This window comes from Erythrolamprus reginae, chromosome 7 (assembly GCF_031021105.1).
Source record: "Erythrolamprus reginae isolate rEryReg1 chromosome 7, rEryReg1.hap1, whole genome shotgun sequence".
Lineage (NCBI taxonomy): Eukaryota > Metazoa > Chordata > Lepidosauria > Squamata > Dipsadidae > Erythrolamprus > Erythrolamprus reginae.
Genome location: NC_091956.1, coordinates 42795246 through 42821306, shown reverse-complemented (window position 1 = coordinate 42821306; position 26061 = coordinate 42795246). Strand labels below are relative to the sequence as shown.

Here is a 26061-nt window from a genome sequence, read left to right as displayed (position 1 = left end):
AATATAGCAGATTACACTTCTCTTTTTTTCCTGTGCTAAAGATGAGAATAAATTCCCTAATTTGTTCCTTTTACAAAGATGTTCAAATTTGTTTTTAATGTGTACTTCTTGCATTGCAATTATATCTAGGTTCAGTTTGGCAAATTTATTTAGAATTTTGTTTCCTTTTTTTTGGCGAGTTCAAACCATTTATGTTAATTGAATATATCTCAATTCCCCAGTTAATCGTTTTTTGTGCCGAGTTTAAGTTATCTATATTTGGGTCTAGTTGCCCTAGTGCTTCTGATCTCTTTTGGTATGTCTGCGTAGCCATTTTTTTCATTAGTTGTATTATTGGTAGCCAATGCTTCTTCTGTTCTATTTAGGATCTGATCCGTTGGTTGTTCTGTAGTTGACAGAGGGTTCCTTATTTCCTTGTAATTTTTTGTTTCAGCCGTCTGGTCATTAGTAAAGTTTTTTTCAAAAAATTCTTCGGCTTCCTGACTCCCTTCCCCCAGCGCTTCACCCAGGATGACACGTATGGCGAAGGGGCGGGGAGGACCGGGAGGCTCAAGCCTCCTTCGGCGATGGCGGCCCAGCTTCCGGGTTTGTGAGTTTTGGGTTTGCACGCATTAATCGCTTTTCCATTGATTCCTATGGGAAACAATGTTTCATCTTACGAACCTTTCACCTTACAAACATCCTCCCGGAACCAATTAAGTTCGTAAGACAAGGTATCACTGTACTTGTAAATCATTTCAGCTTTCTTCTCACTGGCCAAGGCCATAACAATGTCTCTTTGCCTCTCCGGATTTCTACATGGAAGGCCCCAATAAACTCATTCTATGTCATCAAAAGCAATTTGAACTCCGCTCGCTTTCATCCAATCAAAAAGTGCTTCTGCTAATTTCAAGCTTGGAGCAAAATATGGTCTAAAACCACGCAAACGTAAATGTCTTCTCCTTTGACGATCCTCCAGATTAGTAAGCCTATGATTGTACTGCTTATATTCATTGGCTTTTAAATTGTTGCTCTAATTTCCGAATTTTCCCAGCTAACTCTTCTACTCATTTTTTAACTATTTGAATATCTTCAGCAAGGGTTCCCAGCATCCCTTCCACGCGTTTAAATCTTTGTTCAAAGCATCCAACTATTTGAAGCAGCTTATTTAATTTCTCTTCAACTTTCCTCCCGAGGCTCAGGTCTCCTCCCTCTGCCATTTTTTCCCCTTTGTTAAAAGAGTACTCACTTTTATGATAGCGAAAGAAAGTCCGTCTTCCCCTGCAGCTGTAAATCTTAGATGTTTTCCAATTTTTCAAATACTCATATCGGAGCTTTTGTAAGAGCGTCTACAGCTGTCTGTGACACATGCATAATCTTTTGTTGTCAGTAGTCCTCAACTTATAACCATTCATTTTATTGACTGTTCAAATTTCTGATGGCCCTGAAAAAAAGTGTGTTTCAATTGGTCTTCATACTTAATATTGCCAGAGTTGCAGTCACATGATAATATTTGAGCTCTTGGGAACTGATATGTACTTACATGGTTACAGCATCCTGGGGTCACATGATCACCATTTGGAACCTTGGTAGTCGGCTTTGAACAATGAACTCCATAGAAAAAGTTGGAATTGCTTAATGACTGTGACAAAAAGTTTGTTAAAATCAAGCATTTCTCATGTAATGATTGCCTAACTTAGCGATGGAAATATTGGTCCCAATTGTAGTCACAAATCAAAAACTACCTGTACTGAAATCTGTTCTCTTGCCAAGTTCTTGAACTTAAAACTAGGTTTATTTGAGCCATTCTTGGAGCTCCAAAATATATTAAAATGCCATATTACATTTGAATATCAGTTTGGCATTTTTTCATCAAATTTTCATTAAAATTAATTTCCTTCCCTGTAGTTTTGGTTTCTTTGGTCCTTAAGGATTGCTTTAAAAACATAACTTAAGGAAGTTCTTTGGTTTTCTCAATGGAGAGTCTCTACTCATAAGACTATGGAAATGTTAGAAATGCTGTCAAGTAATAGATCTGGAAAATTAATATTCTAACCAATCTACTCTTACGATTTGAGTCAGAGTTTGGGCCAGCTTCCTCTATGCCATCCACTGTAACAATGAAATTTTGTGGAGTAACTGGCATAAAAAGAGTTTATTATGAAGAAAAAAAAATAGTCTCTATACATTTAGATTTGAAATGTACCAGATGTAAGTATTTAGTTTTTTCATTCAGCATTAATTTCTAATAAAGGAAGATGCATCTGTAGTATTAACCAGCAAGGCAGAAAGCCAACAGCTATCTAGTTCATCAACAATTGTATTTACACATTTGCACATTCTGTAGCATGTACATACAATATTTTGTTATTAAAAGTATGCTGCCTATATCAGAGATGCTGTCTGCAATGCTAATAAACTTAATATATAGCAGAAATAGATTTATTTCACGAGGCCCAAATTCCATGGGTGAATATTTAAAACAAGACGGACACCTTGAGAGCAACAACTTTTAAAACGCATAAAACTGAGATGTAATATGCTTTGAGAATCTAATCGGTTAAAATTCAATACAAAAATATTTTTAAAACAGTATTATAAATGTCAAATATAGAAAATCATATTCATGCAAGTGAAATTGGTAATTATTTTCCATAGAATTAGAATAGAGTTTCTTGGTTTAAAAAAATATTTTTTGATCACATTCAAGGCACAAGCAAATGCCCGGGCTGCCATCCTGAAAGAGCAGTTAGAACGAAAGAGAAAAGACGCATATGAAAGAGAGAGGAAAGCTTGGGAAGAGCATGTAAGAAATCTTAACCTATTGGATGTTTTCTATGTGCTTGCAATTTTTCTTTGAAGCTTTGAACTAAGTATTGCCTAAGTGTGCACTAAGTATGTGTAAATAGTACAATGTTCTTAAAACCTAAATATTTTGATTTTTTTTCTTTTCTATTTTGAGAATCTGGTCACTGGATCTTCTTGGACAGAAAATTGTCTTAGGTGGTGGCCTGTCCTTGAGCAAGGCATAATTGAAACATTCTTCCTAAGCACTACTAATTTTATTCCCTTTATTCCTCTCTTGACTTATTTCATAATCATCTCTGTGATTTGCCATTTAAGCCTCTCTGAGACATATTTCAGGTGCTATTCCGGTTGATTGTGTTTAGATGACAGGGTAAATAATTCCTATACCCAGGACCCATAAATGTTTGGTTTAATTTCTGTAATAATCATATTTCTTCTTCCCAAGTACTTGAATGTGCAGAAAATGTAGAGGAAACTGAAGGAGTCTCCCATCCCTTCTAGCTAAAGAGGCATGACAAAGAAATTGTTTCTAGGCAACAATAAACTATTTTCTATGTGATCTACCTACAACAAAATGTTTTACCTTCATAATTCAGTTTTCAGTAGGAGAGTGATTTTAACTGTCACACTTACCTAATGTTAGAAATGAGGTAGAATTTAAAAACTGAGTATTTTAGTAGTTTAATATTTGGAAAAAATATATGAAACTGTTTATTGAAGAAGAAATGAAAATGTTTCTGTCCTTACATTTTTGTGTTAATATTTGATCCTTACTGTCGTGTGTGCGTGTGTGTGATAATTACAGCTGGTGTGCAAAGGGATAAAAACTCCAGTGGGAGCTTCAGAATTAAGTCCTACACATACTAAGCAGGAGGAAAGGTCTACTAGATTAAAGCTCAATTCGCCACAAATCATCACAATGACATCAGCTTTGAAGGAAGTGGGTGCAGTAAGTAATATCATCATTTGCAAATAATAAGATTAGAGTTTTGGATAAAAAATTCTTCCACTATGCCACAATTTCTTATTGTCACCTCAAATTCATATTTTTCCCAATATTTTAAACTCCAGAGTATTGTTGGAAAATTATGATAAAAATGGATCAAAACAAACTTGAACATATTGAACATACTCATTCTACAAATGAGTAGCACTGATATCACACATGAAATAAACATACCGTATATACTCGAGTATAAGTCGACCCGATTATAAGCCGAGGCACCTACTTTTCCCACACTTATTGACTCGAATATAAGCCTAGGGTGGAAAATACAGTGGCTACTGGTAACTTATAAAAATGGAATATTCTTCTATTGTAGCTTCTTAAAATTGTTTTTGTAGGAGAATAAAAAAACATATGTAGAACGGTTGCAGGAAATGGGTATACCTAGTTTAATGAAAAAAAGGGTCAGGGGAGACATGATAGCAGTCTTCCAATATCTCAGGGTTTACCACAAAGAAGAGAGAGTCAACCTATTCTCCAAAGCACCTGAGAGCAGAACCAGAATCAATGGGTGGAAACTAAACAAGGAGAGAAGCAACTTAAATCTAAGGAGTAAATTCCTGACAGTTAAAACAATGAATCTGTGGAACAGCCTGCCACCAGAAGTTGTGAATGCTCCAACACTGGAAGTTTTTAAGAAGATGTCGGATACCCATTTGTCTGAAGTAGTGTAGGGTTTCCTACCTAGGCAAGGGGTTGGACTAGAAGACCTCCAAGGTCCCTTCAAACTCTGTTGTTATTATTATTATGTAACTTTTCCTTCCAAAATGTTTTTTATTTCTTGCACCTTTCTTCCTCCCCTTCCTAAATCTCTCTTTTTTTTAATTCCTTCTTTTGTCTTAACCAAAAACCTCTTAAAATATCTTTAGGGATGTAATCAAACCTGTTATCTTAATCTTCATTACAATATCATTATAATTTTCTTAATAATTGGGATTTCATATATTATTTCAAAACAATTGCTTAAATCAAACTTCCATATGATAAATATTCAGATTTTCCATTTAAAATATGTTACATAAGTTAAAATCATTACTATCTCAATAGATCAGTAAATAACAGTTGAGGATTATTCAATCATTAATTGTAAAATATTTCTTCTACATGATATTTATCTTGCATAAGGAGAAACCATACTCTAAAAAAAAGGTAAATCTATTCGTACTAATTATGTAGAACAAATGATTAATGACAAAATTCATGCTAACCTTTGTATTGTTTTAAAGAAGTCAGCATTAACAATCCTCTTGGGTATGATAAGTATAGTTGGAAGAAAAAGTTTAATTACACAGCATTATCCCCTCTTGAAGCAAAATTTTCTTACAAAATAACCTCTTCTGTTACAAAAAATTAATCAAAGTTAAATGGGTAACTTACATTTTACTTGTACATTTTATTGTAAAATATTGTTGCTGGCTTGATCAGAAGAGAAAGCCATGGTTCCTTTGTTCTGAAAGTCTCTTCAACCCTCCCGCCACTTCCCCCAGTGCTTCCTGTAGAGGAGGAGCTGTGATTGGTTCAGCCTGCTGCCAATCAGGCAGCTGAGGGGTGTTGCCGGCTGGACTGTAGCAAGAGCAGAAGCAGCCATGCAAAGAAAAAAACCCTCATGTTGCCAGAGCCATGAGGTTTCCTTCCTCCCTGCCTTTCACATCCGAACTGTGCAGCTTTGGAAAATGCTGTACGGGAGTTTTCAGGTCAGTAAAGGTCAGTGACTAGAGTATAAGTCGAGGTTGCATTTTTCAGCACATTTTTGTGCTGAAAATCTCGGGTTATATTTGAGTATATACAGTATATATCTGCATGTCACAGTTTACATGCTTTTTAGAATTCATAACTATCAAGCAAGACAAAATTAGTATTCTGTTACATAAATTCAAATTATCATAGCTGAAATTTGAATTATAAGGAATAAGTAAGTTTATGTCAATATATTGATAGAATGAAAGATAAACATATTTTCCAGTCTCATGGTTATAATATATTTGACATATTTTCAATCTGGATTTGTAGGATGAAAATGCAGTACCTGCCCAGGAAGACAATATTAAACCTGATCTTTCAATACATGTAAGTTCAATTATATGGGCTTTATTTTGTTCTGACACTTCATTTTTTAAAAAACCACTATTGTGATATATAAAATCTGTAATAAAAAGTTTGCTTTTAAAAAGATTTTTAAATCTTAAAATTCTGAATTGTTTTTTTATTTTACAAACCTCTACTGTTCCTATTTTTTTTGTAGCAACATTTCATTTAGTCTCCATCTAAGGAATTAGATGATATTTTATATACCAAACTTACAGGATTATGATATAAAAGATTCTTTGTAGTATCATTACTTTTGTTAAAAGTGTCAGAAAGAAGGCAGGAAGCAGCTTGCATAAAATGTTCTGGTCTCCGGCTAAGGCCACTGTTAATTGGAATAAAGGCTTGCTGAATGCAGAGATTTATAAAAACAAACATCATCTTTCTTTCTTTCTTCCTTCTGTTACAAACTGCGGAATCTGTATGCAGTCACTTTTATCTCAGTCTTTAGTAATTAAGGCAGCAAAAAACACCCTCAAAAGCATTCCTCCATTCATCTTAAAATTTATGGCTAGGCAGTATTAGCTCAAGGTAATAAAAACTGCAATTAAAAACACATAAAACAAAGCTTACTTTCAGAGCTGCGGAAAGGCACCTCTGTATTGATTCATAGCAGATTGAAAACTCCACCCTTCTTCTCCACTGACACCCGGATGTGACGAATTAATTACTTAATTAATTAACCCGTTCCTCTCCTAATATTTCTTCCCTGACACTTGTTCCCTTCATCTGTGTAATCGTCTGAAAGAAGGATTTACCCACCTGACATCTATCTCTCCTTCACTTGAATTGGAACTCATAGGAACGGCCTGTGGTTGGTCTCTCCCTTCTTCCTCTGCCTATAAATCAGGATCTGCCACTAATTCATAAACACTATTCGAATCAGAATCTGCAAAATCCTCAAACTGAACAGGAGTATATACAATATAAAATACAGCTGTTTATTCAAAGGGCTATGGTTAAAACAGTACCAATGGAATTAAGGCTGACAACTTCCTTATTTATGGGGAAAGCTGCGGGGGTGGGGGGAGACCAATAAACTATCCAAGTCTCCCGCATGCTGGCTGATTAAGTTCAACCAATCAGGAAGCGGTCAGGGCAGTTAAGCCAGGATTCAACAGCTGTAGAATCTTAAGCAGCCAGCTTCTTTGAAATCCAAATCATGTCTACAGGTGAAATTCAAAAAATTAGAATATCATGCAAAAGTTCGTTTATTTCAGTAATGTAACTTAAAAGGTTTAATTAATATAGGAGAGAGGCTCATTACATGCAAAGCAACATAGTTCAAGCTGTGAGTTGTCATAATTGTGATTATTATGGGGTACAGCTCATGAAAACCCCAAAACCACAATCTCAGAAAATTAGAATATTGTGAAAAGGTACAATATTCCAGGCTCAAAGTGTCCCATTCAAAGCAGCCTATTAAGTCATAACACCTGCAAAGGGTTCCTGAACCTCTCAGTTTGGTTCAGTAGGAATCACAATCAATGGAAAGACTGCTGGTCTGACAATTGTGCAGAAAACCATCATTGACAACCCTTCATAAGGAGGGAAAGCCTCAAAAGCTAATTGAAAACAAAGTTGGATGTTCCCAAAGTGCTGTATCAAAGCACATTAATAGAAAGTTATTTGGAAGGGAAATGTTTGGAAGAAAAAGGTACACAAGCAGCCAATGTTCCCTCTAAGGCAGGCGGCCATGTGGCCGCGCACACAAAAATACCCCCCCTCCGCACAGTCTTTTCCAAGGCTGCGCAGAGGAGTCCGACGTCAGAGTTGGGTGGGGTGGCAAGGAAAGTGCGAGGAAGTCTTCTGCCGGCGAAGGTTTTTCCTGCCCCAAATGTTGAGCTCCCCATTCCAGTGTCAGCCCACCATGCGCACCTGGGGGTGGGTGGGTTAGTTAGGTTCCTCAGTTAGAAGCTGCCGTTTTCCTCTGGGCAGCCCAGCCATGTGGCCATGGCGGTAGAAAGCGCAGAAGTTCTCCCCGCAGTGGCGAGATCATTAAACAAAACGGACGCCACCCCCACCCCCTCCGGGGCCCTGCAGCCTCTGCTTCTGGATTACGATGAGAGAAAGAAAAAGGGAGAGGAAAGAGAGAAAAACAAATGAAAGTGAGAGAAACGAGAACAAAAAGGGAGGAGAAACAAATGAGAGAGAGAAGGGGAGAGAGAAGTACCTGGAAGAGGGGAAAAATGAGAGAAAGGGAAAAGAGGGAAAAGAGAGAGAGAGAGAAGTGGAAAGAAATAAAGAAAAGGGAAACAGGGAGGGAAAGGGAGAAGTGGAGAGGAAGGAAGGAGGGAAGGAAGGAAGGAGAAATGGAGGGAACAAGGAAGAAAGGAAGGAAAGAAAGAAGGAAAGAGAAAGGAAGGACTTTTTTGGGGGTAATTTTTTTTAATTTCAACATTCATTCAAACAATACAGTGTACCATCTAATTTTCTATGAATAAAATGCAGTATTTTGTTAGTAACTAATATCAACCATCAAAAAAGGTTTTTTTCTAATTTTGTCATCCAGTTACATATATTTTCTTTTAATTAAATTCCCTCCTTAATGTTCCTCCAAAAAGTACAACACCAATTATATTTCTAACTTATTAACCATTATGCCAAAGTGCTTCCTTCTTTCTTTATATACCAAGAAAATCTTGTGTAGCCAATCAGATGTTAGTTAATAAAAGAAAATTAAAAACAAAACATATATGAATTTCAGACTTCTTCACCCTCTAAATAGTACATTTACCTAACCCCAAATTTAAAAATTATTTCAGCCCATCTAACATTTAGCCAATTAATACTTATCTACATTTCTTACTTAATTATTAAACTTAAATTTCAGTCAATTTGAGAAAAGAAATAAAAGGAAAAAATATTCTCTATTTTCAATCAATTAAAAATCATTGACAGCATTAATCTTCCCAAATTCAATTTCATTTATGCATTAATCCAAATCAGTATCACCTACTACATATCTTATTATAATTAATACTTCTAACTTTATTAAAACAGATCAGCAATTCCTAAATTCATATATCTAAATAGAAAAAATAATTAAAGTTAAAAAAGAGCAAACAAAACAATACTCCAAGCGTAATCAACCTTTCTCCAATTTCTTTAATCTGAGCAGAACTTTCAGCCAAACCCTTTTCTTTTTTTGTATCCCCTTTTCCATTGTATTCTTTCTATTCTTCCTTCTAGGAAGGAAGGACTTTGTTATAAAAAGAAAGGGGTTATTGGATCAAACTTTGGACACTTGACAACTGGTCCGTGATCACCGTTCACTGTAAGCTGCGTGCGTGTACACGCGCGCCCCCCAAAATACCCCCCCCGCGCAGCCTTTTCCACGGGCGTGCACTCCCCACCCCCCAGCCAGCCTGCGGGGGGGGGGGGGGGCGGGAGCGGGGAGGTGCCGGCAGTAGAAGGGAAGGGAGCTGCGGCCACCCCTGCCTCCCCACGGTGCCTCCGGCCCCCTCGCGCCCTTGGCCTCTCGGCGCTGCCCCCCACCCGCCCAATCCACCCCCTGTTCTCCTCCGCCGCCTCCTGCCTTGGGGCGCGACTTCTCCTGCAGCGGGGGCTGCAAGAGAGGGTTCTCTACTTCTCCTTCTCCACTTCTGCGCTCCCAGCCAGGAAGCTGAGAGAGAGGGTTTTCTCCACGCGCTTCAGGAATGCCCGCCCCGCCCCTCTTGCAGCCCCTTTGCTGGGAGCGTTTTCGTCCAGAGCTTTCAGCAAGGGGGCTGCAGTAGAGGCAGGGCAGGCATTCCCAAAGCTCTCGGAGAAAGCGCTCTCGCAGCCCCCTCGCTGACAGAGAAAGAGAGAGAGAGAGAAAGGGGGGGAGAGAGATAGCAAGAGAGAGAAGAGAAAGAAAGCAAGAGAGATGGAAAGAGGGAGAGAAAGAAAACAAGAGAGAGAGAGAGAGCAAGAGGGGGAGAGAGAGCAAGAGGGGGAGAGAGCAAGAGGGGGAGAGAGAAAGAGAGGGAGAAAGTGAGAAAAAGATAGAGAGAGAAAGAGGGGGAGAGAGAAAGAGAGAGAAATGACTCTTGATTTAAAGCATATGGTAAAAAGCACCCAAATAATAACAGAGAAAAAAACTCCTAGCTGTTTGTGTGTATGTGTGTGAACTCTTGAACCATTTCCAATAGCTCACCTGTTATTGGAAATGGTTCAAGAGTTCACATACACACATACACACACCCAAGGGGGGAGGAGGCAGGGATGGAAAAAGAGGAGACGATAGTAATAATAGTAATAGATTTTGGTTTTGTTTTATTATTAATTTATTTTAATAAAAAAGAAGGGATTTTTAAAAATTTATTTATTTATTTATTTATTCATTCATTCATTCATTCATTCATTCATTCATTCATACTTCTATGCCGCCCAGTCCCAAAGGGACTGCCGCTCAGACACTATATTTTTCCGCCCACACTGAAAAAAAATTACAGGGAACATTGTCCGTGATTATGATGGTGGCCATGTCCAGGGTTATATGAACATTTTTTGGGATCTTCTGACAAGCAACTGCAGGGATTCACTTAACGACTGTGGCAAGAAAGGTGGTAAAGTGAGGCAGAACTCAATTAATAACCATCTTACTCAGGAGATAGAAACGTTGGCCTCCATTGGGGTCAGAACAGAAGTCGAGGATTATCTGTCTGACCAGTGTTTTTAGAAGCAGTTCAGGAGTCCATTTTGAAGCTCCACAGAAAACATCTAGGGGAGAAGGCAGGTTGTCCTCAACTTACAACACTTCATTTACTGACTGTTCAAAGTCACAATGCCCCAGAAAAAAGTGGCTTATGCCCCTTTTTCACACTTACGACCTTCGCAGCAGCCCCACGAATGTGTGAACAAAACTTGGCCGCCGTTTCATATTTATCACCATTGCTGTGTGTTCTGAGGTCACTTTTGCGACCATCTCACAAGCCAAGACAATGGGGGAGGGGTGCTGGAAGCCAGATTTGCTTAACGACTGGGTTTCTAACTGATCCAGGCCCAAGCATGAAAATGTGCCGCTCAGACATTATACTTTTCTGCTTACACTGAAAAAACATTAGAGGGAACATTGCAAGCAGCAGGGATGACCGCAGCCTGGAGAGGATTGTAAGCAAAAGGCCATTAAAAAAATGTTGGGAATTTTCACAAAGAGTGAACTGAGGCTGGAGTCAGTGCATCAAGAGCCACTACACACAAACGGATCCTGGACATGGGCTTCAAATATCGTATTTCTCTTGTCAAACCACTCCTGAACAACAAACGTCAAAAGCATCCACTGTGCCACAGGCTGATAGCTTCCATGCCATGCCGCATTGAGGCAGTAATTGCTGCAGAAGGGGCCCAAGTACTGAGTACATATGCATGCTCATGCTTTTCAGAAGTCCGATATTATTCTATGTATAATCCTTGTTTTATTGATTGCGTGTAATATTCTAATTTTCTGAGATTGTGGATTTGAGGTTTTCATGAACTGTACCCCATAATCATCACAGTTATGACAAATCACAGCTTGAACTATTTTGCTTTGCATATAATCTCTTTCCTATATTGGTTTCACTTACATAAATGAACTTTTGCACAATATTTTATTTTTTTGAGTTTCACCTGTATTTTTGAAAAGATGTCTTTCAGAAAAGTAACTAACTGGAATTATCATTTTTCTGTCTTATATCAATTAACTCCACATTGTCTATCAAATCAAAGAAAAAGAATCCATAATGTAGGTTTTTTTTCTCAGAGAGTCTGTCAGTCCTGGGGATATCGCTCCATTCCAATTCCCCCATCAAACACCAATTTTCAAGAAAAAAACTTTTTTTAATAAATGACTTATGGAGAGATTAACAATAGCTTGTCCTCTTTGGGGGGAAAGTTTGGGGTTTTTGTCAAAAATTTTCTGTTTTTTAGAACAAGCGAGAAATACTTAGAAGGCTGAATCAAAATCTTAAAGCACATGAAGATGTGAAAGAGAACAGGGAGCCCGAAGACACCTGTGAAAACCCTGTAGCTGACGAGAATCATAACCAACAAGTAGTAATATGTCCAATTTCAGCTGATCGTAAGAAATGGGAAACTGGGACACAGCTGGTAGTTCCACTAGCACAATTAACAATGGAAGAATCTTTCTCTGGAACAGAAAGTAAATTGCCTCATTTTTCGAATTGCTTTAGCAGTAACATGCAGATATTTGTCCTATCATGTAAAGGGCAGCTATGTGCAGCCCTACTGGAATGCTCCTGGGGGTTAGGCACGCGTATGCATGCCCCTGCATGCATGCGTGTGCCCTTCAGCTTCCTGCGCATGCACAGAGAACTACTGACTACTTTCTGACTATTTTCATTTCTGACCGTGCCCTTTCCTTAGAACAGTGAGATGACGCTGGAGGGAACGGGGGTGGGGGGAATGGGAATGGGGGGAATGGGAGTGGCAAACAGCATTTTTCCAGCGTCTGCTTCTTTCCCACCCTCTCCAGATCGCGGGGTGGTGTAGCCCTGGGCAGCCTCCCAGTTCAGATACCTACTGGTGGTGAGCTTCTCTCGCATAGTGAGGACGCGCGCCCAGGCTCTGCAAAAGCCCTGTCGTCGGCATCCCCCCCCCCGGAACCCTGAGTTGAGTTAAAGCCTCATTCTTCTCCTGCGATCACGGGTGGAAAAGGGGGGGAGAACGACCCTCCTACAGCTGGGGCCGCGGGAGAGGCTGCCTTAGAAAAACATAGAAGACTGATGGCAGAAAAAGACCTCATGGTCCATCTGGTCTGCCCTTATACTATTTCCTGTATTTTATCTTACAATGGATATATGTTTGCCTTGTGGGGAACTTCCAAGCCGACTTTCAAGCCAGGTTGCTATGGAGCTGCGGGTGAGAATGTGGGAGGGAGAGTAGGGAAAGCAATGAAAAGCGGCACCTCTCCCCCAGCTCTCTACCAACACTGGACCCAAAGTGCCCCAGCCATGGCCCCACTTTCCCGCGGCCCTCCTGCTGCCTTACCTGGCCAAGGGCGGGGCCAGCAGCACCTTGCCGGTCTCCTTCCTGGACTCCTGCAGCTCCTTGGCAGGCGAGCGGGCCTGGTAGGCGGGGTAGGGCTGGGCGACAGGCAGCAGCAAAGCGCCAGACAGCGTGAGAAGCTCTGAATGCGGCATCTGGCCCAGGCCCTGCACGTGCTACACCGCTACTTGCCTGTCTTGGTGGCGCCAGCCAGCCAGGCTCAGTGTCTCATTCTTGGTCAGGTGCTGGCCGGCTGGCGCCACTGAGGCTGGCAGATAGTGGTGCAGCGCATGTAGGGCCTGGGCCGGGCACCACACCCGGAGCTTCTCATACTGGCTGGTGCTTTGCTGCTGCCTGCTGCCCCAACTTGCACTGCCCACCTGTCAGGCCCAATCGCCTGCCAAGAAGTCACAGAAGTCCAGGAAAGGGACCAACCAGGAGACGCGCCAGCCACCCCGCCTCCTCACCGGCTGCGGGCACTTGAGACCTGCTTTGTGGAGCGGCCTTGTCAAGCAACAATAGAAAACGGCCCCAGACCAGCCAGGCCCTGGACGTTTGGCCCCCCTCCCCCGCTGAGGTCGGCCTGTTGGATTTCTACTTTTCTGAGCTCTGGGAGGCTGGACCCGGCAAATTGGCTGCAGCAGCAGAGGACAAGGGGAATAGGCACAGCGCCTCTCCGCCGAGCGACCTCCTCCCTCTGAAAGTTTTGCATAAGTAAGATCAGATCCCTCATTCCCTTGTGGTCTGCAACGTCTTACCTGTGCAGAAGTGGGCGAGGAGGAGAGAAGATCTTGCTCGGCGAAGGAGCACTCTGTCTGTCCCCTCACCCTCCGAGCAGCAGTAGATTTGGCCGGGCCTCTAGCGCTGTGCTCCGGAAGGCCACGACTCACTCGGGGCAGCCGGCATCACTGCTGCGAGAGATGCCTGTGGTGCGGGAGAGCACAGCAGGCCACATGCCTGGAGCCCAGGGGGCGCTGTTGCTGCTGGCTGGGGTGGTGAGGAAGCCGAATCTCATGTGCACGGTGGGCAGTGATGGAGATGCGTGCGCAACTCCATTTTCGCTGGTAGAATGGCATTCCACCCCGTCCCGCCAGCAGCCCTCCCCTGCATATAACTTAATGATACTTAACAGAGATTGTGTATACTTCACCGGATGTATTATGCAAATTGCAATGCATAATACATCAGACGTGAGACAGTATTCAACAATGAACTACTACCACCCAAGAAAGGCAAAAACATGATCCAGATTTTTTTGCCTTAGGGCTCTTTTCCTTCTGTTCATTTTTTAAAACTTTGTATAATTAAGTATTTATATTTTTTATTTAGACTATTGATGGTTCTATTAACCTAATTTCATAATTATTTGTTTCTTTATCCTAGATTCCTATTTTTTGCAGAGCTCTGTTCCGACTTTCACTCATTTTCTAGCTTGCTGTATGGCATTATTAAGAACATAACCTAGTTTTCAAAACAAAAAATAAGAACAAAAAGTTAGAAGAGTGTTAGAGCATCCAAAGAAACCTGTGCATGTTCATGAATCATCATCTAATAGTAATCTGTGATTGTAATTTACAGGCCACCACATTGTCATTTTATTCATTTTAAAGATCATTTAAAATTTAAAAACAATGCAGAGTTATTCAGTAATGGCTCTCTCAGCTTTTACTGAGTGTACAAACAAAATATCTTCCCATATATTTTTAAAAAAAATACATTTTGGCTAACATGTTAAATTTTTCCTACAGCACAAATATTTGGAGAAGTTATTAAATTAGATGTTGCTGAACCCCAGCGAAAAGTTTGGGATAATAGCTCTATTGATTCTGTACTGAAGAAACTTGGGGAAGTTGAATTACAGCTTCAAACTGATTTGATGGATAATTTAAACATTACCAATGGTAAGGATAAATTACAACTATCATTTGGAGTTTTGAAATCCCTACAAGGCTTATATTTTTGATTTTTTTTCATGAATTGTAGTCAGGACATTAAACTAATTTACAGTTTTTCTTGATTGTTAAGAAAGTAAAACATCTTGTATAAAAACTCTTTGCTTTGGCCCTGAAAAATGGCAACTCAGAGTAGGGTCCTTTTTTAAAACTAAAAGCCATTAGCTAAGACAGAGGTTTTCAAGCCTTTTCGAACCACATAATCTATTTGTTATTTTAAAAATTCTTGGAATCTGACCGAGAGTGATGTAACTTCTAAATGAAAGCCCCATTATTTTACTACAGTACATTTCCGTGACTAAGGGAAAGAAAAACCTTTCTACAAGAAGTTGGTGAAGGGAGGCTAGTTTTTTTATTGAGAGTATTTCCCCCCATTATTTTAGCCCTGCAGATCCCATTGAAATGTTTGGGTTCCATGGAACCTAATTAAACAATCTTACCTTAATATATATATTATTTCTGGGTCAGTAGTTTAAGAGATTGATGTTGAACTTTAAAACCTTCAATGGCATAAGACGGAGTGGCTGTGGGTCCTGCCTCCCAAGGACAATTCCATCTGTCCGTCCATCACCCTGGGGGGGGAACTATTGACCCCCTCAGAGAGGGTCCGCAACTTGGGCGTCCTCCTCGATCCACAGCTCACATTAGAAAACCACCTTTCAGCTGTGGCGAGGGGGGCGTTTGCCCAGGTTCGCCTGGTGCACCAGTTGCGGCCCTATCTGGACCGGGATTCATTGTTCACAGTCACTCATGCCCTCATCACCTCGAGATTCGACTACTGTAACGCTCTCTACATGGGGCTACCTTTGAAAAGTGTTCAGAAACTTCAGATCATGCAGAATGCAGCTGCGAGAGCAGTCATGGGCTTACCTAGGTATGCCCATGTTTCACCATCACTCCGCAGTCTGCATTGGTTGCCGATCAATTTCCGGTCACAATTCAAAGTGTTGGTTATGACCTTTAAAGCCCTTCATGGCATTGGACCAGAATACCTCCGAGACCGCCTGTTGCCGCATGAATCCCAGCGACCGATTAGGTCCCACAGAGTGGGCCTTCTCCGGGTCCCGTCAACTAAACAATGTCGGTTGGCGGGCCCCAGGGGAAGAGCCTTCTCTGTGGCGGCCCCGACTCTCTGGAACCAACTCCCCCCGGAGATTAGAACTGCCCCTACTCTCCCTGCCTTCCGTAAAGTTCTTAAAACCCACCTTTGCTGTCAGGCATGGGGGAACTGAAACATCTCCCCCGGGCATGTACAATTTATGTTTGGTATGTTTGTGTGTGTGCTTGTTAGTATATTGGGGTTCTTTTTTAAAACTTTTTTAAATATTTAAATTTATTTGAATCTATTTGGATTTGTACGATCTGTTTATGCTTTGTTCCCGAGTTCGCGGAGAGGGGCGGCATACAAATCTAAATAATAAATAAATAAATAATAAATAAAGCCTATTAGAGCAACCACCTTTTCAACCTTGAACTTGCCTGGATTCTTAGATTGCAGGAGAAGCGCTTTGGAAAATGTTCTCATTGGCAGAAGGTTAGCTATCTTAACATGTCTGTCAGGGGTGGGTGGGGGTACCTTCTTGTGTGTATCCAGGGATAAACAGATTCAAAAAGAAATAGTGTAGCACACAACTGCCAGAATTTATGAAAAAAGCAAAACGGCTGCTTTTTGTCCAAAGTGTTAACCGGTAAACTGATTTTAATTTCTGGATCTTAAATGAATGGAAAAAATATTTGCTTTTAAATGTATTCTTAGACAATAGTACCTAGATCAAAGTTAAAGTTATAAATAATATTTGTTACATTAATTAAGCTTACATGGTCCTTGTATTAATATCCCTTCATTTTTAAATTATTCAATATTTCAATGTATCATTCTAATGCCAATTACAACATTGTTTAAGCGTGCATAATCACTATCTTTCAACCTCTAATCTTAATCTTAATCTTAATCTTAATCTTAATCTTTGCTTTTTTAATCTATTTAATCAGGGCATCCTTATTAATCCCAGTATAGTATACATATTGTATTAAAATCTAATTCCCTTATTCCATCCTAACAACAATCACTATATTATTTAAATATCTAATCTCTAATTTTCCATCTATTTTTTACTTTTATACTATGTATATCTTTTATTCCTACTTCTGTTCCAACTTTTAATCAGGCCCCCATTATATTAAAAGAAAGAAGTGGGGGAATCCCCTAGAAATAACGTTTCCTTTCTATTTCTGGTCTGTTCAAATATTTCAATTTTTATTTGTTTTTTGGCACACCTTCCATACTCTTGGATTTTTGCCACAATCTACTTCTGTATTTTTACTGTTAAATATAAGTATTCCCCCCATTTGTATCATCTTATACTGCAAGCCTCCAGGGTATCTGCCCAAACCCCTATCTCTTTTTCAATGGTATGTTCCCATTCCATTTTAAAAGCTCTTAAAATACTTTTTCCCTGACTTGTTTCATTAATCATTATAATCAGGAGTCAGTTCTACTTACCTTCCTTACTGGTTTGTATTGCATCGGAAGTGCACATTTGTGCACATGCTCCATCACATTGCGCAAATAACCCTCTGTGCCAACCACTTTCAGGAAGAGGCAATCAGAGAACCAGTACAGGGGCATGGCCAGCTGGCCATTGCTACCAGGCAAATTAGGCAAAGTTAGGCAAATTCCCACCCCTGAATGGGCGACCTGGTTCAAACCAGCAGCAGCTCACCACTGATTATGGTCTTTATTCTCTTCTCTTCTTGTTTTGCTGATTGATTGATTTATCTGTTCTGTTTTTTCCTCCATTCTTTCCATTGTCTCCTCCCTCTCCTGGGCATCTTGGTCTTTTTTCATTGTCCCTTGTAGAATATTTTCTAGTTTCCCCTCTATGCCTTGCATTAAATTGTTTATCTCCCTAAAGTTCTTTGTCATAGATCCTTAATGCTTTTGAACATCAACAATATTTCATTTGCACTTCCACTCATTTCCCCCATATGGAGCATCTTGTCTTATTTTAATAAGGTCCGTTTTACTCAATAATTCAACAACTATATATTCAGGCATGATGTTGCTCCTCAAAGAATACTATAGTCACAGTTCTTTTATATACCAGAGTTATTCAGTCAGACATTCAGGTAGTCCAGGAAACTCTCCGAATATCTCCTTATGTCCCCTCTTTAAGTTTAATAACATTCAAAAATTGGTTTAGTTATTTTCCTTGTTCACTCCATTGAACCTCCCATAATCATATGGGAGCTAAATATAGAACAGTAAATATCACCACAGTTCTGCAAATAAATATTGTTTACTTTTCTAATCAAAAATTTTCCCAGGCTTATACAGTATGGTATATTTTCCTTTGTCAATAGATGGCATTCTCAGCTTAGTTTTCAGTGTTACCACAGTTCTAATAGCTATTAAATCCAATATAAATTTGATTTATAAGAGCAAAGGCAATTATAAGTAGATAGATAGATAGATATTATGAAATGCCTTTCCAAAATAACGCCTACCCAATTTAGCCATCCAATTTTTTGCACTTTGAAATTTGTAATTTTCCTCTCTTAGTTCTTTTCTTTCAGGTCTGTAGTTTTTCTCTGTGTGATTATTAGCCACTTTAATAAATAATTAAGAGTCTCTTTCAGATTTTTTTTCTCTTTTCTTTTTAAGGTTACATTTTGAAAAAAAAGAATCCTCTCACCCAGTTCCATTCACTGTTCATATACACTGCTCCTGCATTTTCTTTGTTGCCTCAGTTGTCCCAGCTTATTGGCAGCCCTTTCTGGCTGCTGCCTCTCCTCGTTATGAAGGAGATGGGGGGGGGGGGAAATCCTGGAACAAGTGATTGTGATTCTGCACAATCTGCAGGGCGCCCCTCTTTTTTTCACCAACCTTCCATGGTGGCTTTTAGCTTTCTGATGTGGCAAACTCTACGTGGGAATGCTGAGACATGCTCCTCATGTCTGATATTGTTGCAATGTCAATGATAAGTCCCAGTCTCTGGATTTCTGTACAATTGCAGTACAATTTTAAAATAGCATGGATTAAAAATGCAGTTTTTGACTGATGAATGCTATGTATCATGTTTGCTGAAAGGAATTCAGTAAGAAATATGATTCAAATGATAACATTGTTGTTTTTAATGTAGAAGTGTCAAAGACAACTTTAACAATAGAAAAGATTGTTGATACTAGAGCAGTAACTTCTGTTGAAGGAAAATCTTCAGTTGAAGCTGATAATAGTGAAAATATGGCAACAGCAAAACTTCATAGATTTGAGTTAGCCGAGTTATCATCTGAACCTATTCTGGTGGAAGGTAATTGCCAATTCTCAATTCAAGTATATTTAAATGTATATTCTAATCAAGCAGGAAAAATACAGTATATTAAAGAAGCTTGACAAGAATTTGTTACCTATATGAAACCTTGCAATCCATCTGTTTTATTCCAGCATATTTTTGGTCCTGATGAATTGTACAAGAGCATTATATTTATTTCTTATACAGTATTTCTATTTTTTACTTATGTCTTGTTTCTGTTGTTCTTATTGTAAACTGCCCAGGTGTCAATGTGTTTGGGGAGTTGACAAATGCTGTTACAGGTAGTTCTCAACTTATGACTGTAACAGAGCATTACTTTTGATAGTCATAAAGTGGGTCACCCAGTGACCAAATCAATTTTACTATCTTTTTTGTGGCAGTTGCTAAGAGAGTGTGACAATGATTTGCTGTCGGGCATTTTTGCCAAAAATAGGAACTAACTGGCAAAAACATTGTAAATCACAATCATGTGATTCCATGACATTGCAAACAGCTGTAAATGTGTAAGCAACCAAAATATGATAATTTGACTGGAGGGGAGGGGGCTGCTGGGACTTTGGAACTGATCATAAGCAACGTTCACTCTAATTTTTTTTCGGTGTGGGCAGAAAAGTATAGTGTCTGAGCGGCAGTCCCTTTTGGACTGGGCGGCATAGAAATATAAATAAATAAATAAGTAAGTAAGTAAATAAATTCCTTCTTTTTTATTAAAAGAAATTAATAATAAAACAAAAACAAAATATATTACTATTAAAACTAAAACAACCAGCAAAACCAAAAACACAACAATTAATAAATCCATGCTTTTAAAATCTTCATTTCTTAAATATTTATCACAGTACAGTAGTACCCCTAGATACGAGCATAATTCGTTCCAGAAGGGAGCTTGTATGTCGAGGCAACTCGTATCTGGAACAAATAACTTTAGACGTTGTTTTTCCCCTCTGAGATAACCAAAAGCAAGGATTCTTGCGCCACCTAGTGGACGCTCGGCTCGTATCCCGAATTTGAGCTCGGGACTAGAACAGAAATCTCTCTCCCCTCGTGGCTCATATCTTGAAATACTCGCATGTAGAGCAGCTTGTATCTAGAGGTACTACTGTATTATATTAATCTAGTGATACTATGAAATTCTACCTGAACACCAATGCATCAATTACACTACAACACCCAACTCGACTACAGTCCCAGAACAGCAAAAGCTCAACACGAACAGCACCTCGCAACGAAAATTAACGACAACGAAAAAAGCTTCTTCCACCACATAAACAACAAGAAAAAAATCAAGGAAACAGTCACCATACTAAAAAACAAAGATGGTAACGAAATCACCGACAACAGAGACAAAGCACAGCTGCTCAATACCTACTTTACATCAGTCTTCACACATAAAGGAACTACCAACCAACCAACCTACAACCTAACTGCAAATAACAGCCCCGGAACCGAACTCAACACAAATAAAGCTACCATTAGGGACTACTTGAGGGAGCTTAATGAGTACAAATCACCGGGACCTGACGGACTCCACCCCAGAGTCCTAAAAGAACTGGCAGACATCTATCAAAAATCTTGGGCCACTGGAGACCTACCAGAAGACTGGAAATGAGCGGACGTACTTCCCATCCACAAAAAGGAGAAAAAGACGGATCCAAGCAACTACAGACCTATTAGCCTGACTTCAATACCTGGAAAAATACTGGAGAAAATAATAAAAAAACAGCTTTGCCACTACCTGGAAACAAACAAGATAATATCCAACAGCCAACACGGGTTTGTCAGAAACAAATCATGCCAAACCAATTTCATATCCTTTTTCAACACCATAACCAAATCAGTAGACCAGCGCAACACGGTGGACCTCATATATTTAGACTTCAGCAAAGCTTTCGACAAAGTTGACCACCATCTCCTAATCAACAATTTAGAAAAAAGTGGAGTAGACTACAACACATGCAGATGGATCAATAGCTGGCTGACCAACCGCATCCAACGAGTTGTCCTCAGCGATTCCAAATCCACATGGAAGAACGTAGGCAGTGGGGTACCACAGAGTTCAGTCCTGGTCCCTGTGCTCTTCAACATTTTCATCAACAACTTGGACGAGGGAATAGAAGGGCAACAAAATGATGTTTAACATCGACAAGAGCAAAGTCCTTCACCTAGGCAGAAAAAAACCTGGACACACATACAACCTGGGAGAAACCCCTCTTAACAGTAGCGACTGTGACAGAGACCTCGGAGTCTTGGTGGACAATCAACTAAACATGAGCCAACAATGTGCAGCAGCAGCTAAAAAAGCCAACACAATCCTAAGCTGCATCAACAGGGGAGTACACTCCAAGACCAGGGAAGTCTTAATACCACTCTACTATGCCCTGGTCCGACCACACCTGGAGTACTGTATTCAGTTCTGGTCACCACACTTCAAAAGAGACATTGAAACTCTGGAGAAGGTGCAAAAAAGAGCAACCAAGATGATTAAGGGATTGGAAACCAAGACTTATGAAGAGAGACTGAGGGAACTGGGCATGGATAGCCTAGAGAAAAGGAGGGCCACAGCAGACATGATAGCAGTCTACAAGTATACGAGGGGATGTCACAGAGAGGAGGGGATCACTTTATTTTTCAGGGCACCAGAGGGCCAGATGAGGAACAACGGCTGGAAGCTGATCAAGGAGAGGTTCAACATGGAGATAAGGAGGAACTTCCTGACGGTCAGAGCGATCAACCACTGGAACAACCTACCAGTGGACGTTGTGAACTCCAACACCCTGGACATTTTAAAGAGAAGATTGAACTGCCACTTGACTGGTGTACTATAGGGTTCCTGCTTGGGCAGGGGGTTGAACTCGATGGCCTTCATGGTCCTTTTCAACTCTTAACAATAAATACATTAATTAATTAATTAATATATTTCCATAAATTATACTTTTCTATAATTTCATTCAATATTTCCAAGCTCAATTAATTTTCAGCATTTGCTATTATTAACTTTCATCAATCTTCTACATTTCCAAGTATATTTTAAATTCATAATGCAAACTCATAAAACCATGCAGTACATATCAGAAACCCCTTATTTATCATATGTATCTTCCATTAATTTTACCTATGTAATTCTATATAGTTCTAAAATTCTAATCCAATTTTTAAAATTAATACATCCTAATATTAAACAACATCTAATATCTTTTACCAATTTTCCATAGTCAATCCATATTTAATAATCATTCCTCCCCAAATTTCAACCACTGTTCTCATTTCTGGGTACCTCTCCTGTCTCTCCCCCTTTTCTGTCTCATTTGTTTCTTATTTCTCCCTCCCTTTTTCTCTCATTCCTTCCCACACTCACTTTTTCCATCCCTGTCTCTCCCCCCCACCCCCAGTGTGTATGTGTGTGTGTGAACTCTTGAACCATTTCCAAAAACAGGTGAGGGCTGGGGTTTTTTCCCTCTGTTATTATTTGGGTGCTTTTTATCATATGTTTTCAATCAAGAGTCACTTCTCTCTCTGTTTCTCTCTCTTTCCTCTCATTCTCTGCATCAATCATTTTCTCATTTCTCTTTCTTCTCCCCTTTTTTCTATCATTTCTCTCTCTTCCTTCCTCTTTTCTCTCTCTTCCTTCCTCTCTTCTCTCTCTCTTGCTTTCTTTCTCTCTCTCACCCTCTCTCTTGCTTTCTTCCTCTCTCTCCCTTCCTCTCTTTTGTCTCTTTCTCTATCTGTCTCTTGCTTTCTCTCTCTCCCTCTCTCTTTCTATCTCGCTCTGTCTGTTGCTCTCTCTCTTGTTCTCTCTCTCTCTTGCTTTCTCTTTCTCTCACTCTTTCTCTTGTTTTCTCTCTCTCTCTTGCTTGCTTTCTCTCTCACTCTTTCCCTCTCTTGTTTTCTTTCTCTCTCTCTTGCTTTCTCTCTCTCTCTTGCTATCTCTCTTTCTCGCTCTCTCTTTCTCTCCCCCCTCTTTCTCGCTCTTTTTCTCACTTTCTCCCTCTCTCTTTCTATCTCGCTCTGTCTGTTGCTCTCTCTTTCTCTCTCTCTTTCGTTCTCTCTTTCTCTCTCTTCCTTTCTTCTCTGCAGAGGCCGGCAAAGGTTTTTCTTATTTCCGGGTGTTCCGGAAACGCTCGGCGAAAGCACTCCCAGCGAAGTGGCTGCGAGAGTACTTTCTCCGAGTGCTTCAGGAACACCTGCCCCCCCTCTCCTACAGCCATGGACGAAAGTACTCCCGGTGAAGGGGCTGCGAGAGGGGCGGGGCGGGCATTCTCAAAGCGCTCAGAGAAAACCTTCTCATAGCCCCTTCGCTGAGAGCGCTTTCGCCGATTGCTTCGGGAACGCCTGCCCCGCCCCTCTCGCAGTCCCCTCACTGGGGGCATGGATGAGGAGGGAAAGAAGCCACCACCGCCACTGCAGCCATCGCTGCAGGAGGAGCCGTGCCCCAAGGCGGGAGGCGGAGGAGGAGAAAGCCGGAGAGAGGGGTGGATTAGACAGGTGGGGGGCAGTGGCAAGAGGCCAGGGGCACAAGGGGGCCGGAGGTGCCTGGAAGGGCAGGGGCAGCCATGGCTCCCTTTCCTTCTCCCACCGCCTATGTCTACTGCCGGCGAAGGCCGCCGGAGGTAGACTTAGGCGGTGAGAGAAGGAAAGGGCGCCGCGGCCGCCCCCACCCTCGCCTGCCACGGATGGGCTGGTGCTGAGCCTCTCAGTTGTGGCCTCCCTGCATCCCCTGGCGGGCTGGCAGGGGATGGGGAATGCGTGTGCCCAACATTCAAAATAAGAAAAAGCCTTCGCCTGCCTCAGCACTTTCGTCGCTCCACGCCCCCAACTCCAATGCCCAGCTCCTTTGTGCGGCCTTGGAAAAGGGTGAACAGGGGGTAGTTTTTGGGTGAGCGGCTGCGCACCTTAGAGAGAACATTGATCATAAGTAGCCCTGAGAGGTCTGTTGTGAATTGAAAGGTTGCTAAGCAATTAGTTTATTTATTCATTCAATTTTTATGCCGCCCTTCTCCTTAGACTCAGGGCGGCTTACAACATGTTAGCAATAGCACTTTTTAACAGAGCCAGCCTATTGCCCCCACAATCCAAATTAGTTGTAAATTCAGGACTATATATAGTTAAATAATTTAATCATCCATAACTGAAACGTAAAGATAACACAAAGTAGTATATAATAACATTTCATGTGGCATTTTTAAATATGACTTGACGGGTTACTGTATTTTTTCAGACTGTAAGATGCAACGGAGTATAAGACACACCAAGATTTTGAAGAGATCTCCAGGAGCAGACTGCAAGCCGCCCAAACCCTTTGCATGTCCTGTTTTTGCAAAAAGCGGGGCACGCAGAGACCTGCAGAGTGCTCCTAAGGGCTGGGGAGGGCAAAAATATGATGAATGGGGGGTTTGGGAGGGAAAACATACCCATTTTTCTCAAAACGGGGCATTGCAGAGTGGTTGTATTCGGTACATACCAAATTAAATTAAAACATACCAACATTTCCACTCTCTTATAGAGGGGAAAACATGCATCTTATACTCTGAAAAGTACGGTATATCTTGCCATTGCTATTTTGAGTGCTGCTAAATGATCTCATGCAAAATATTTCAAAAGATTTTATGCCCTTCTACTGAATTTGCTGTATGTAAATGTCTCCAGAAAAGTTAAAATGTTTCTTCATAGAATCAGATGATTTGGAAGCAGAATTGCTGGAAGAAACCCAAATAAACAAATGTCAAACAAATATATTTCCTGTTGCTGAAGTGTGGGTTAATGAAAGAAAAGAAAAGGAAACAATGTAAGTTTGCATATTTTATGCTGCCTCCATTTGAAATTTAATTTTTTACAAACTAATAATAAACTATTTGCTTTTTTTTCCTGGTCATGATGCTCTTACAGGTCAGAAGTTCATACTGCTAATTGTCACTTTAATGACAACAGAGATCTTGCTATAGAAGATGGAATTCATACAAAAATACCAATCCACGATGAACCATCAGTAGGTCAGCACCTGCAATTGTTTAAAGCAAACTGCCTCCCATTTTAGACTGATTAGGAAATTTCAGAGCATTTGTAGGTATAGTCATAAAATAGATGCTATTAGAAAATTTGCTCAAAATAGCTGTCGGGACAGAGATAGTCACAAAAGCACTGAGAATATGTTTATGATCCCTATCTTTATCCTGTTAGAAGGCTGGTGAAATTGGGCAGTAGGCGTCTAAAATTTCTATCTTTCGAAACATTGGATTTATTTAATGCACACGTATTCCTAGAAATGAAGACATTTGAAGATTCTTTCCTCTTAGCTAAGTTAACAAATTCTCTGTTAATTTTAATGTTATTGTTTACCATTTTATAATATTGTAAACTGCCAGAGTATTCATAAATAAATTTAATGTAATAATAATGTATTTTGCAGCTTGTGAGCTTCCTGCTGACTAATAGATTGATATATAGGCACATACATAATACACAGGCATACACATGAGTCACATTTAAAATACCAATAAAGGAGAATATTTTTAGCTCTTGATTGAAATGAGGTTGTATAGCACTGATGATGAAACATCTGCAATAGAACAACCAAGTTCAGAAAGCACCAAGACTCCTCACATTTAAAGTGTTCCTTCTGGAAGGGAATATATTAGTGGCATAGCCACCATGGACCAACGCTTGTTTAAAGCACTAGTTATTTTTTACTGTTTAATTTCAATGAATTATGAATTAAGCACAAATTTTAAATAATAATTATAGAAAAACTAACTATTGGAGTTACAATGAAAAAATTGCATTAAGACTTCAATAATATATCTTTAAACTATTAGAGGTGTTTGTAAGAAATCTGTCTTAAGCACTGGAGGCAATATTGGAAACTATAAAGAAAAATGCAATAAATATTATATAAATAAGTCTGGAATCTTTTACACAGGATAGATGATAATAGTAATCCTGAGAACAAGGAAAT

The 26061-nt window shown here is 40.1% G+C and overlaps 1 protein-coding gene across 36 annotated transcripts in view; it reads left to right on the top strand.

Annotated features, from left to right (window-relative positions):
* NEK1 (NIMA related kinase 1) overlaps positions 1–26061 on the top strand; it is a 213091-nt gene that overhangs the window by 100338 nt on the left and 86692 nt on the right. For 20 of the 36 annotated variants that reach the window (XR_011559611.1, XR_011559607.1, XR_011559603.1 and 17 more), the window contains 8 exons: positions 2690–2785; positions 3593–3736; positions 5804–5860; positions 11771–12002; positions 14596–14748; positions 18942–19109; positions 24780–24894; positions 24996–25099. Coding sequence is in view for 18 of the 36 variants with exons in the window: in XM_070757419.1 (XP_070613520.1) it covers positions 2690–2785; positions 3593–3736; positions 5804–5860; positions 11771–12002; positions 14596–14748; positions 18942–19109; positions 24780–24894; positions 24996–25099 (1069 nt within the window). In the remaining 18 variants the exon portion in view is untranslated. The remainder of the gene's footprint in view (positions 1–2689; positions 2786–3592; positions 3737–5803; positions 5861–11770; positions 12003–14595; positions 14749–18941; positions 19110–24779; positions 24895–24995; positions 25100–26061) is intronic. The other 16 variants (XM_070757409.1, XM_070757415.1, XM_070757411.1 and 13 more) reach the window with 4 other exon arrangements.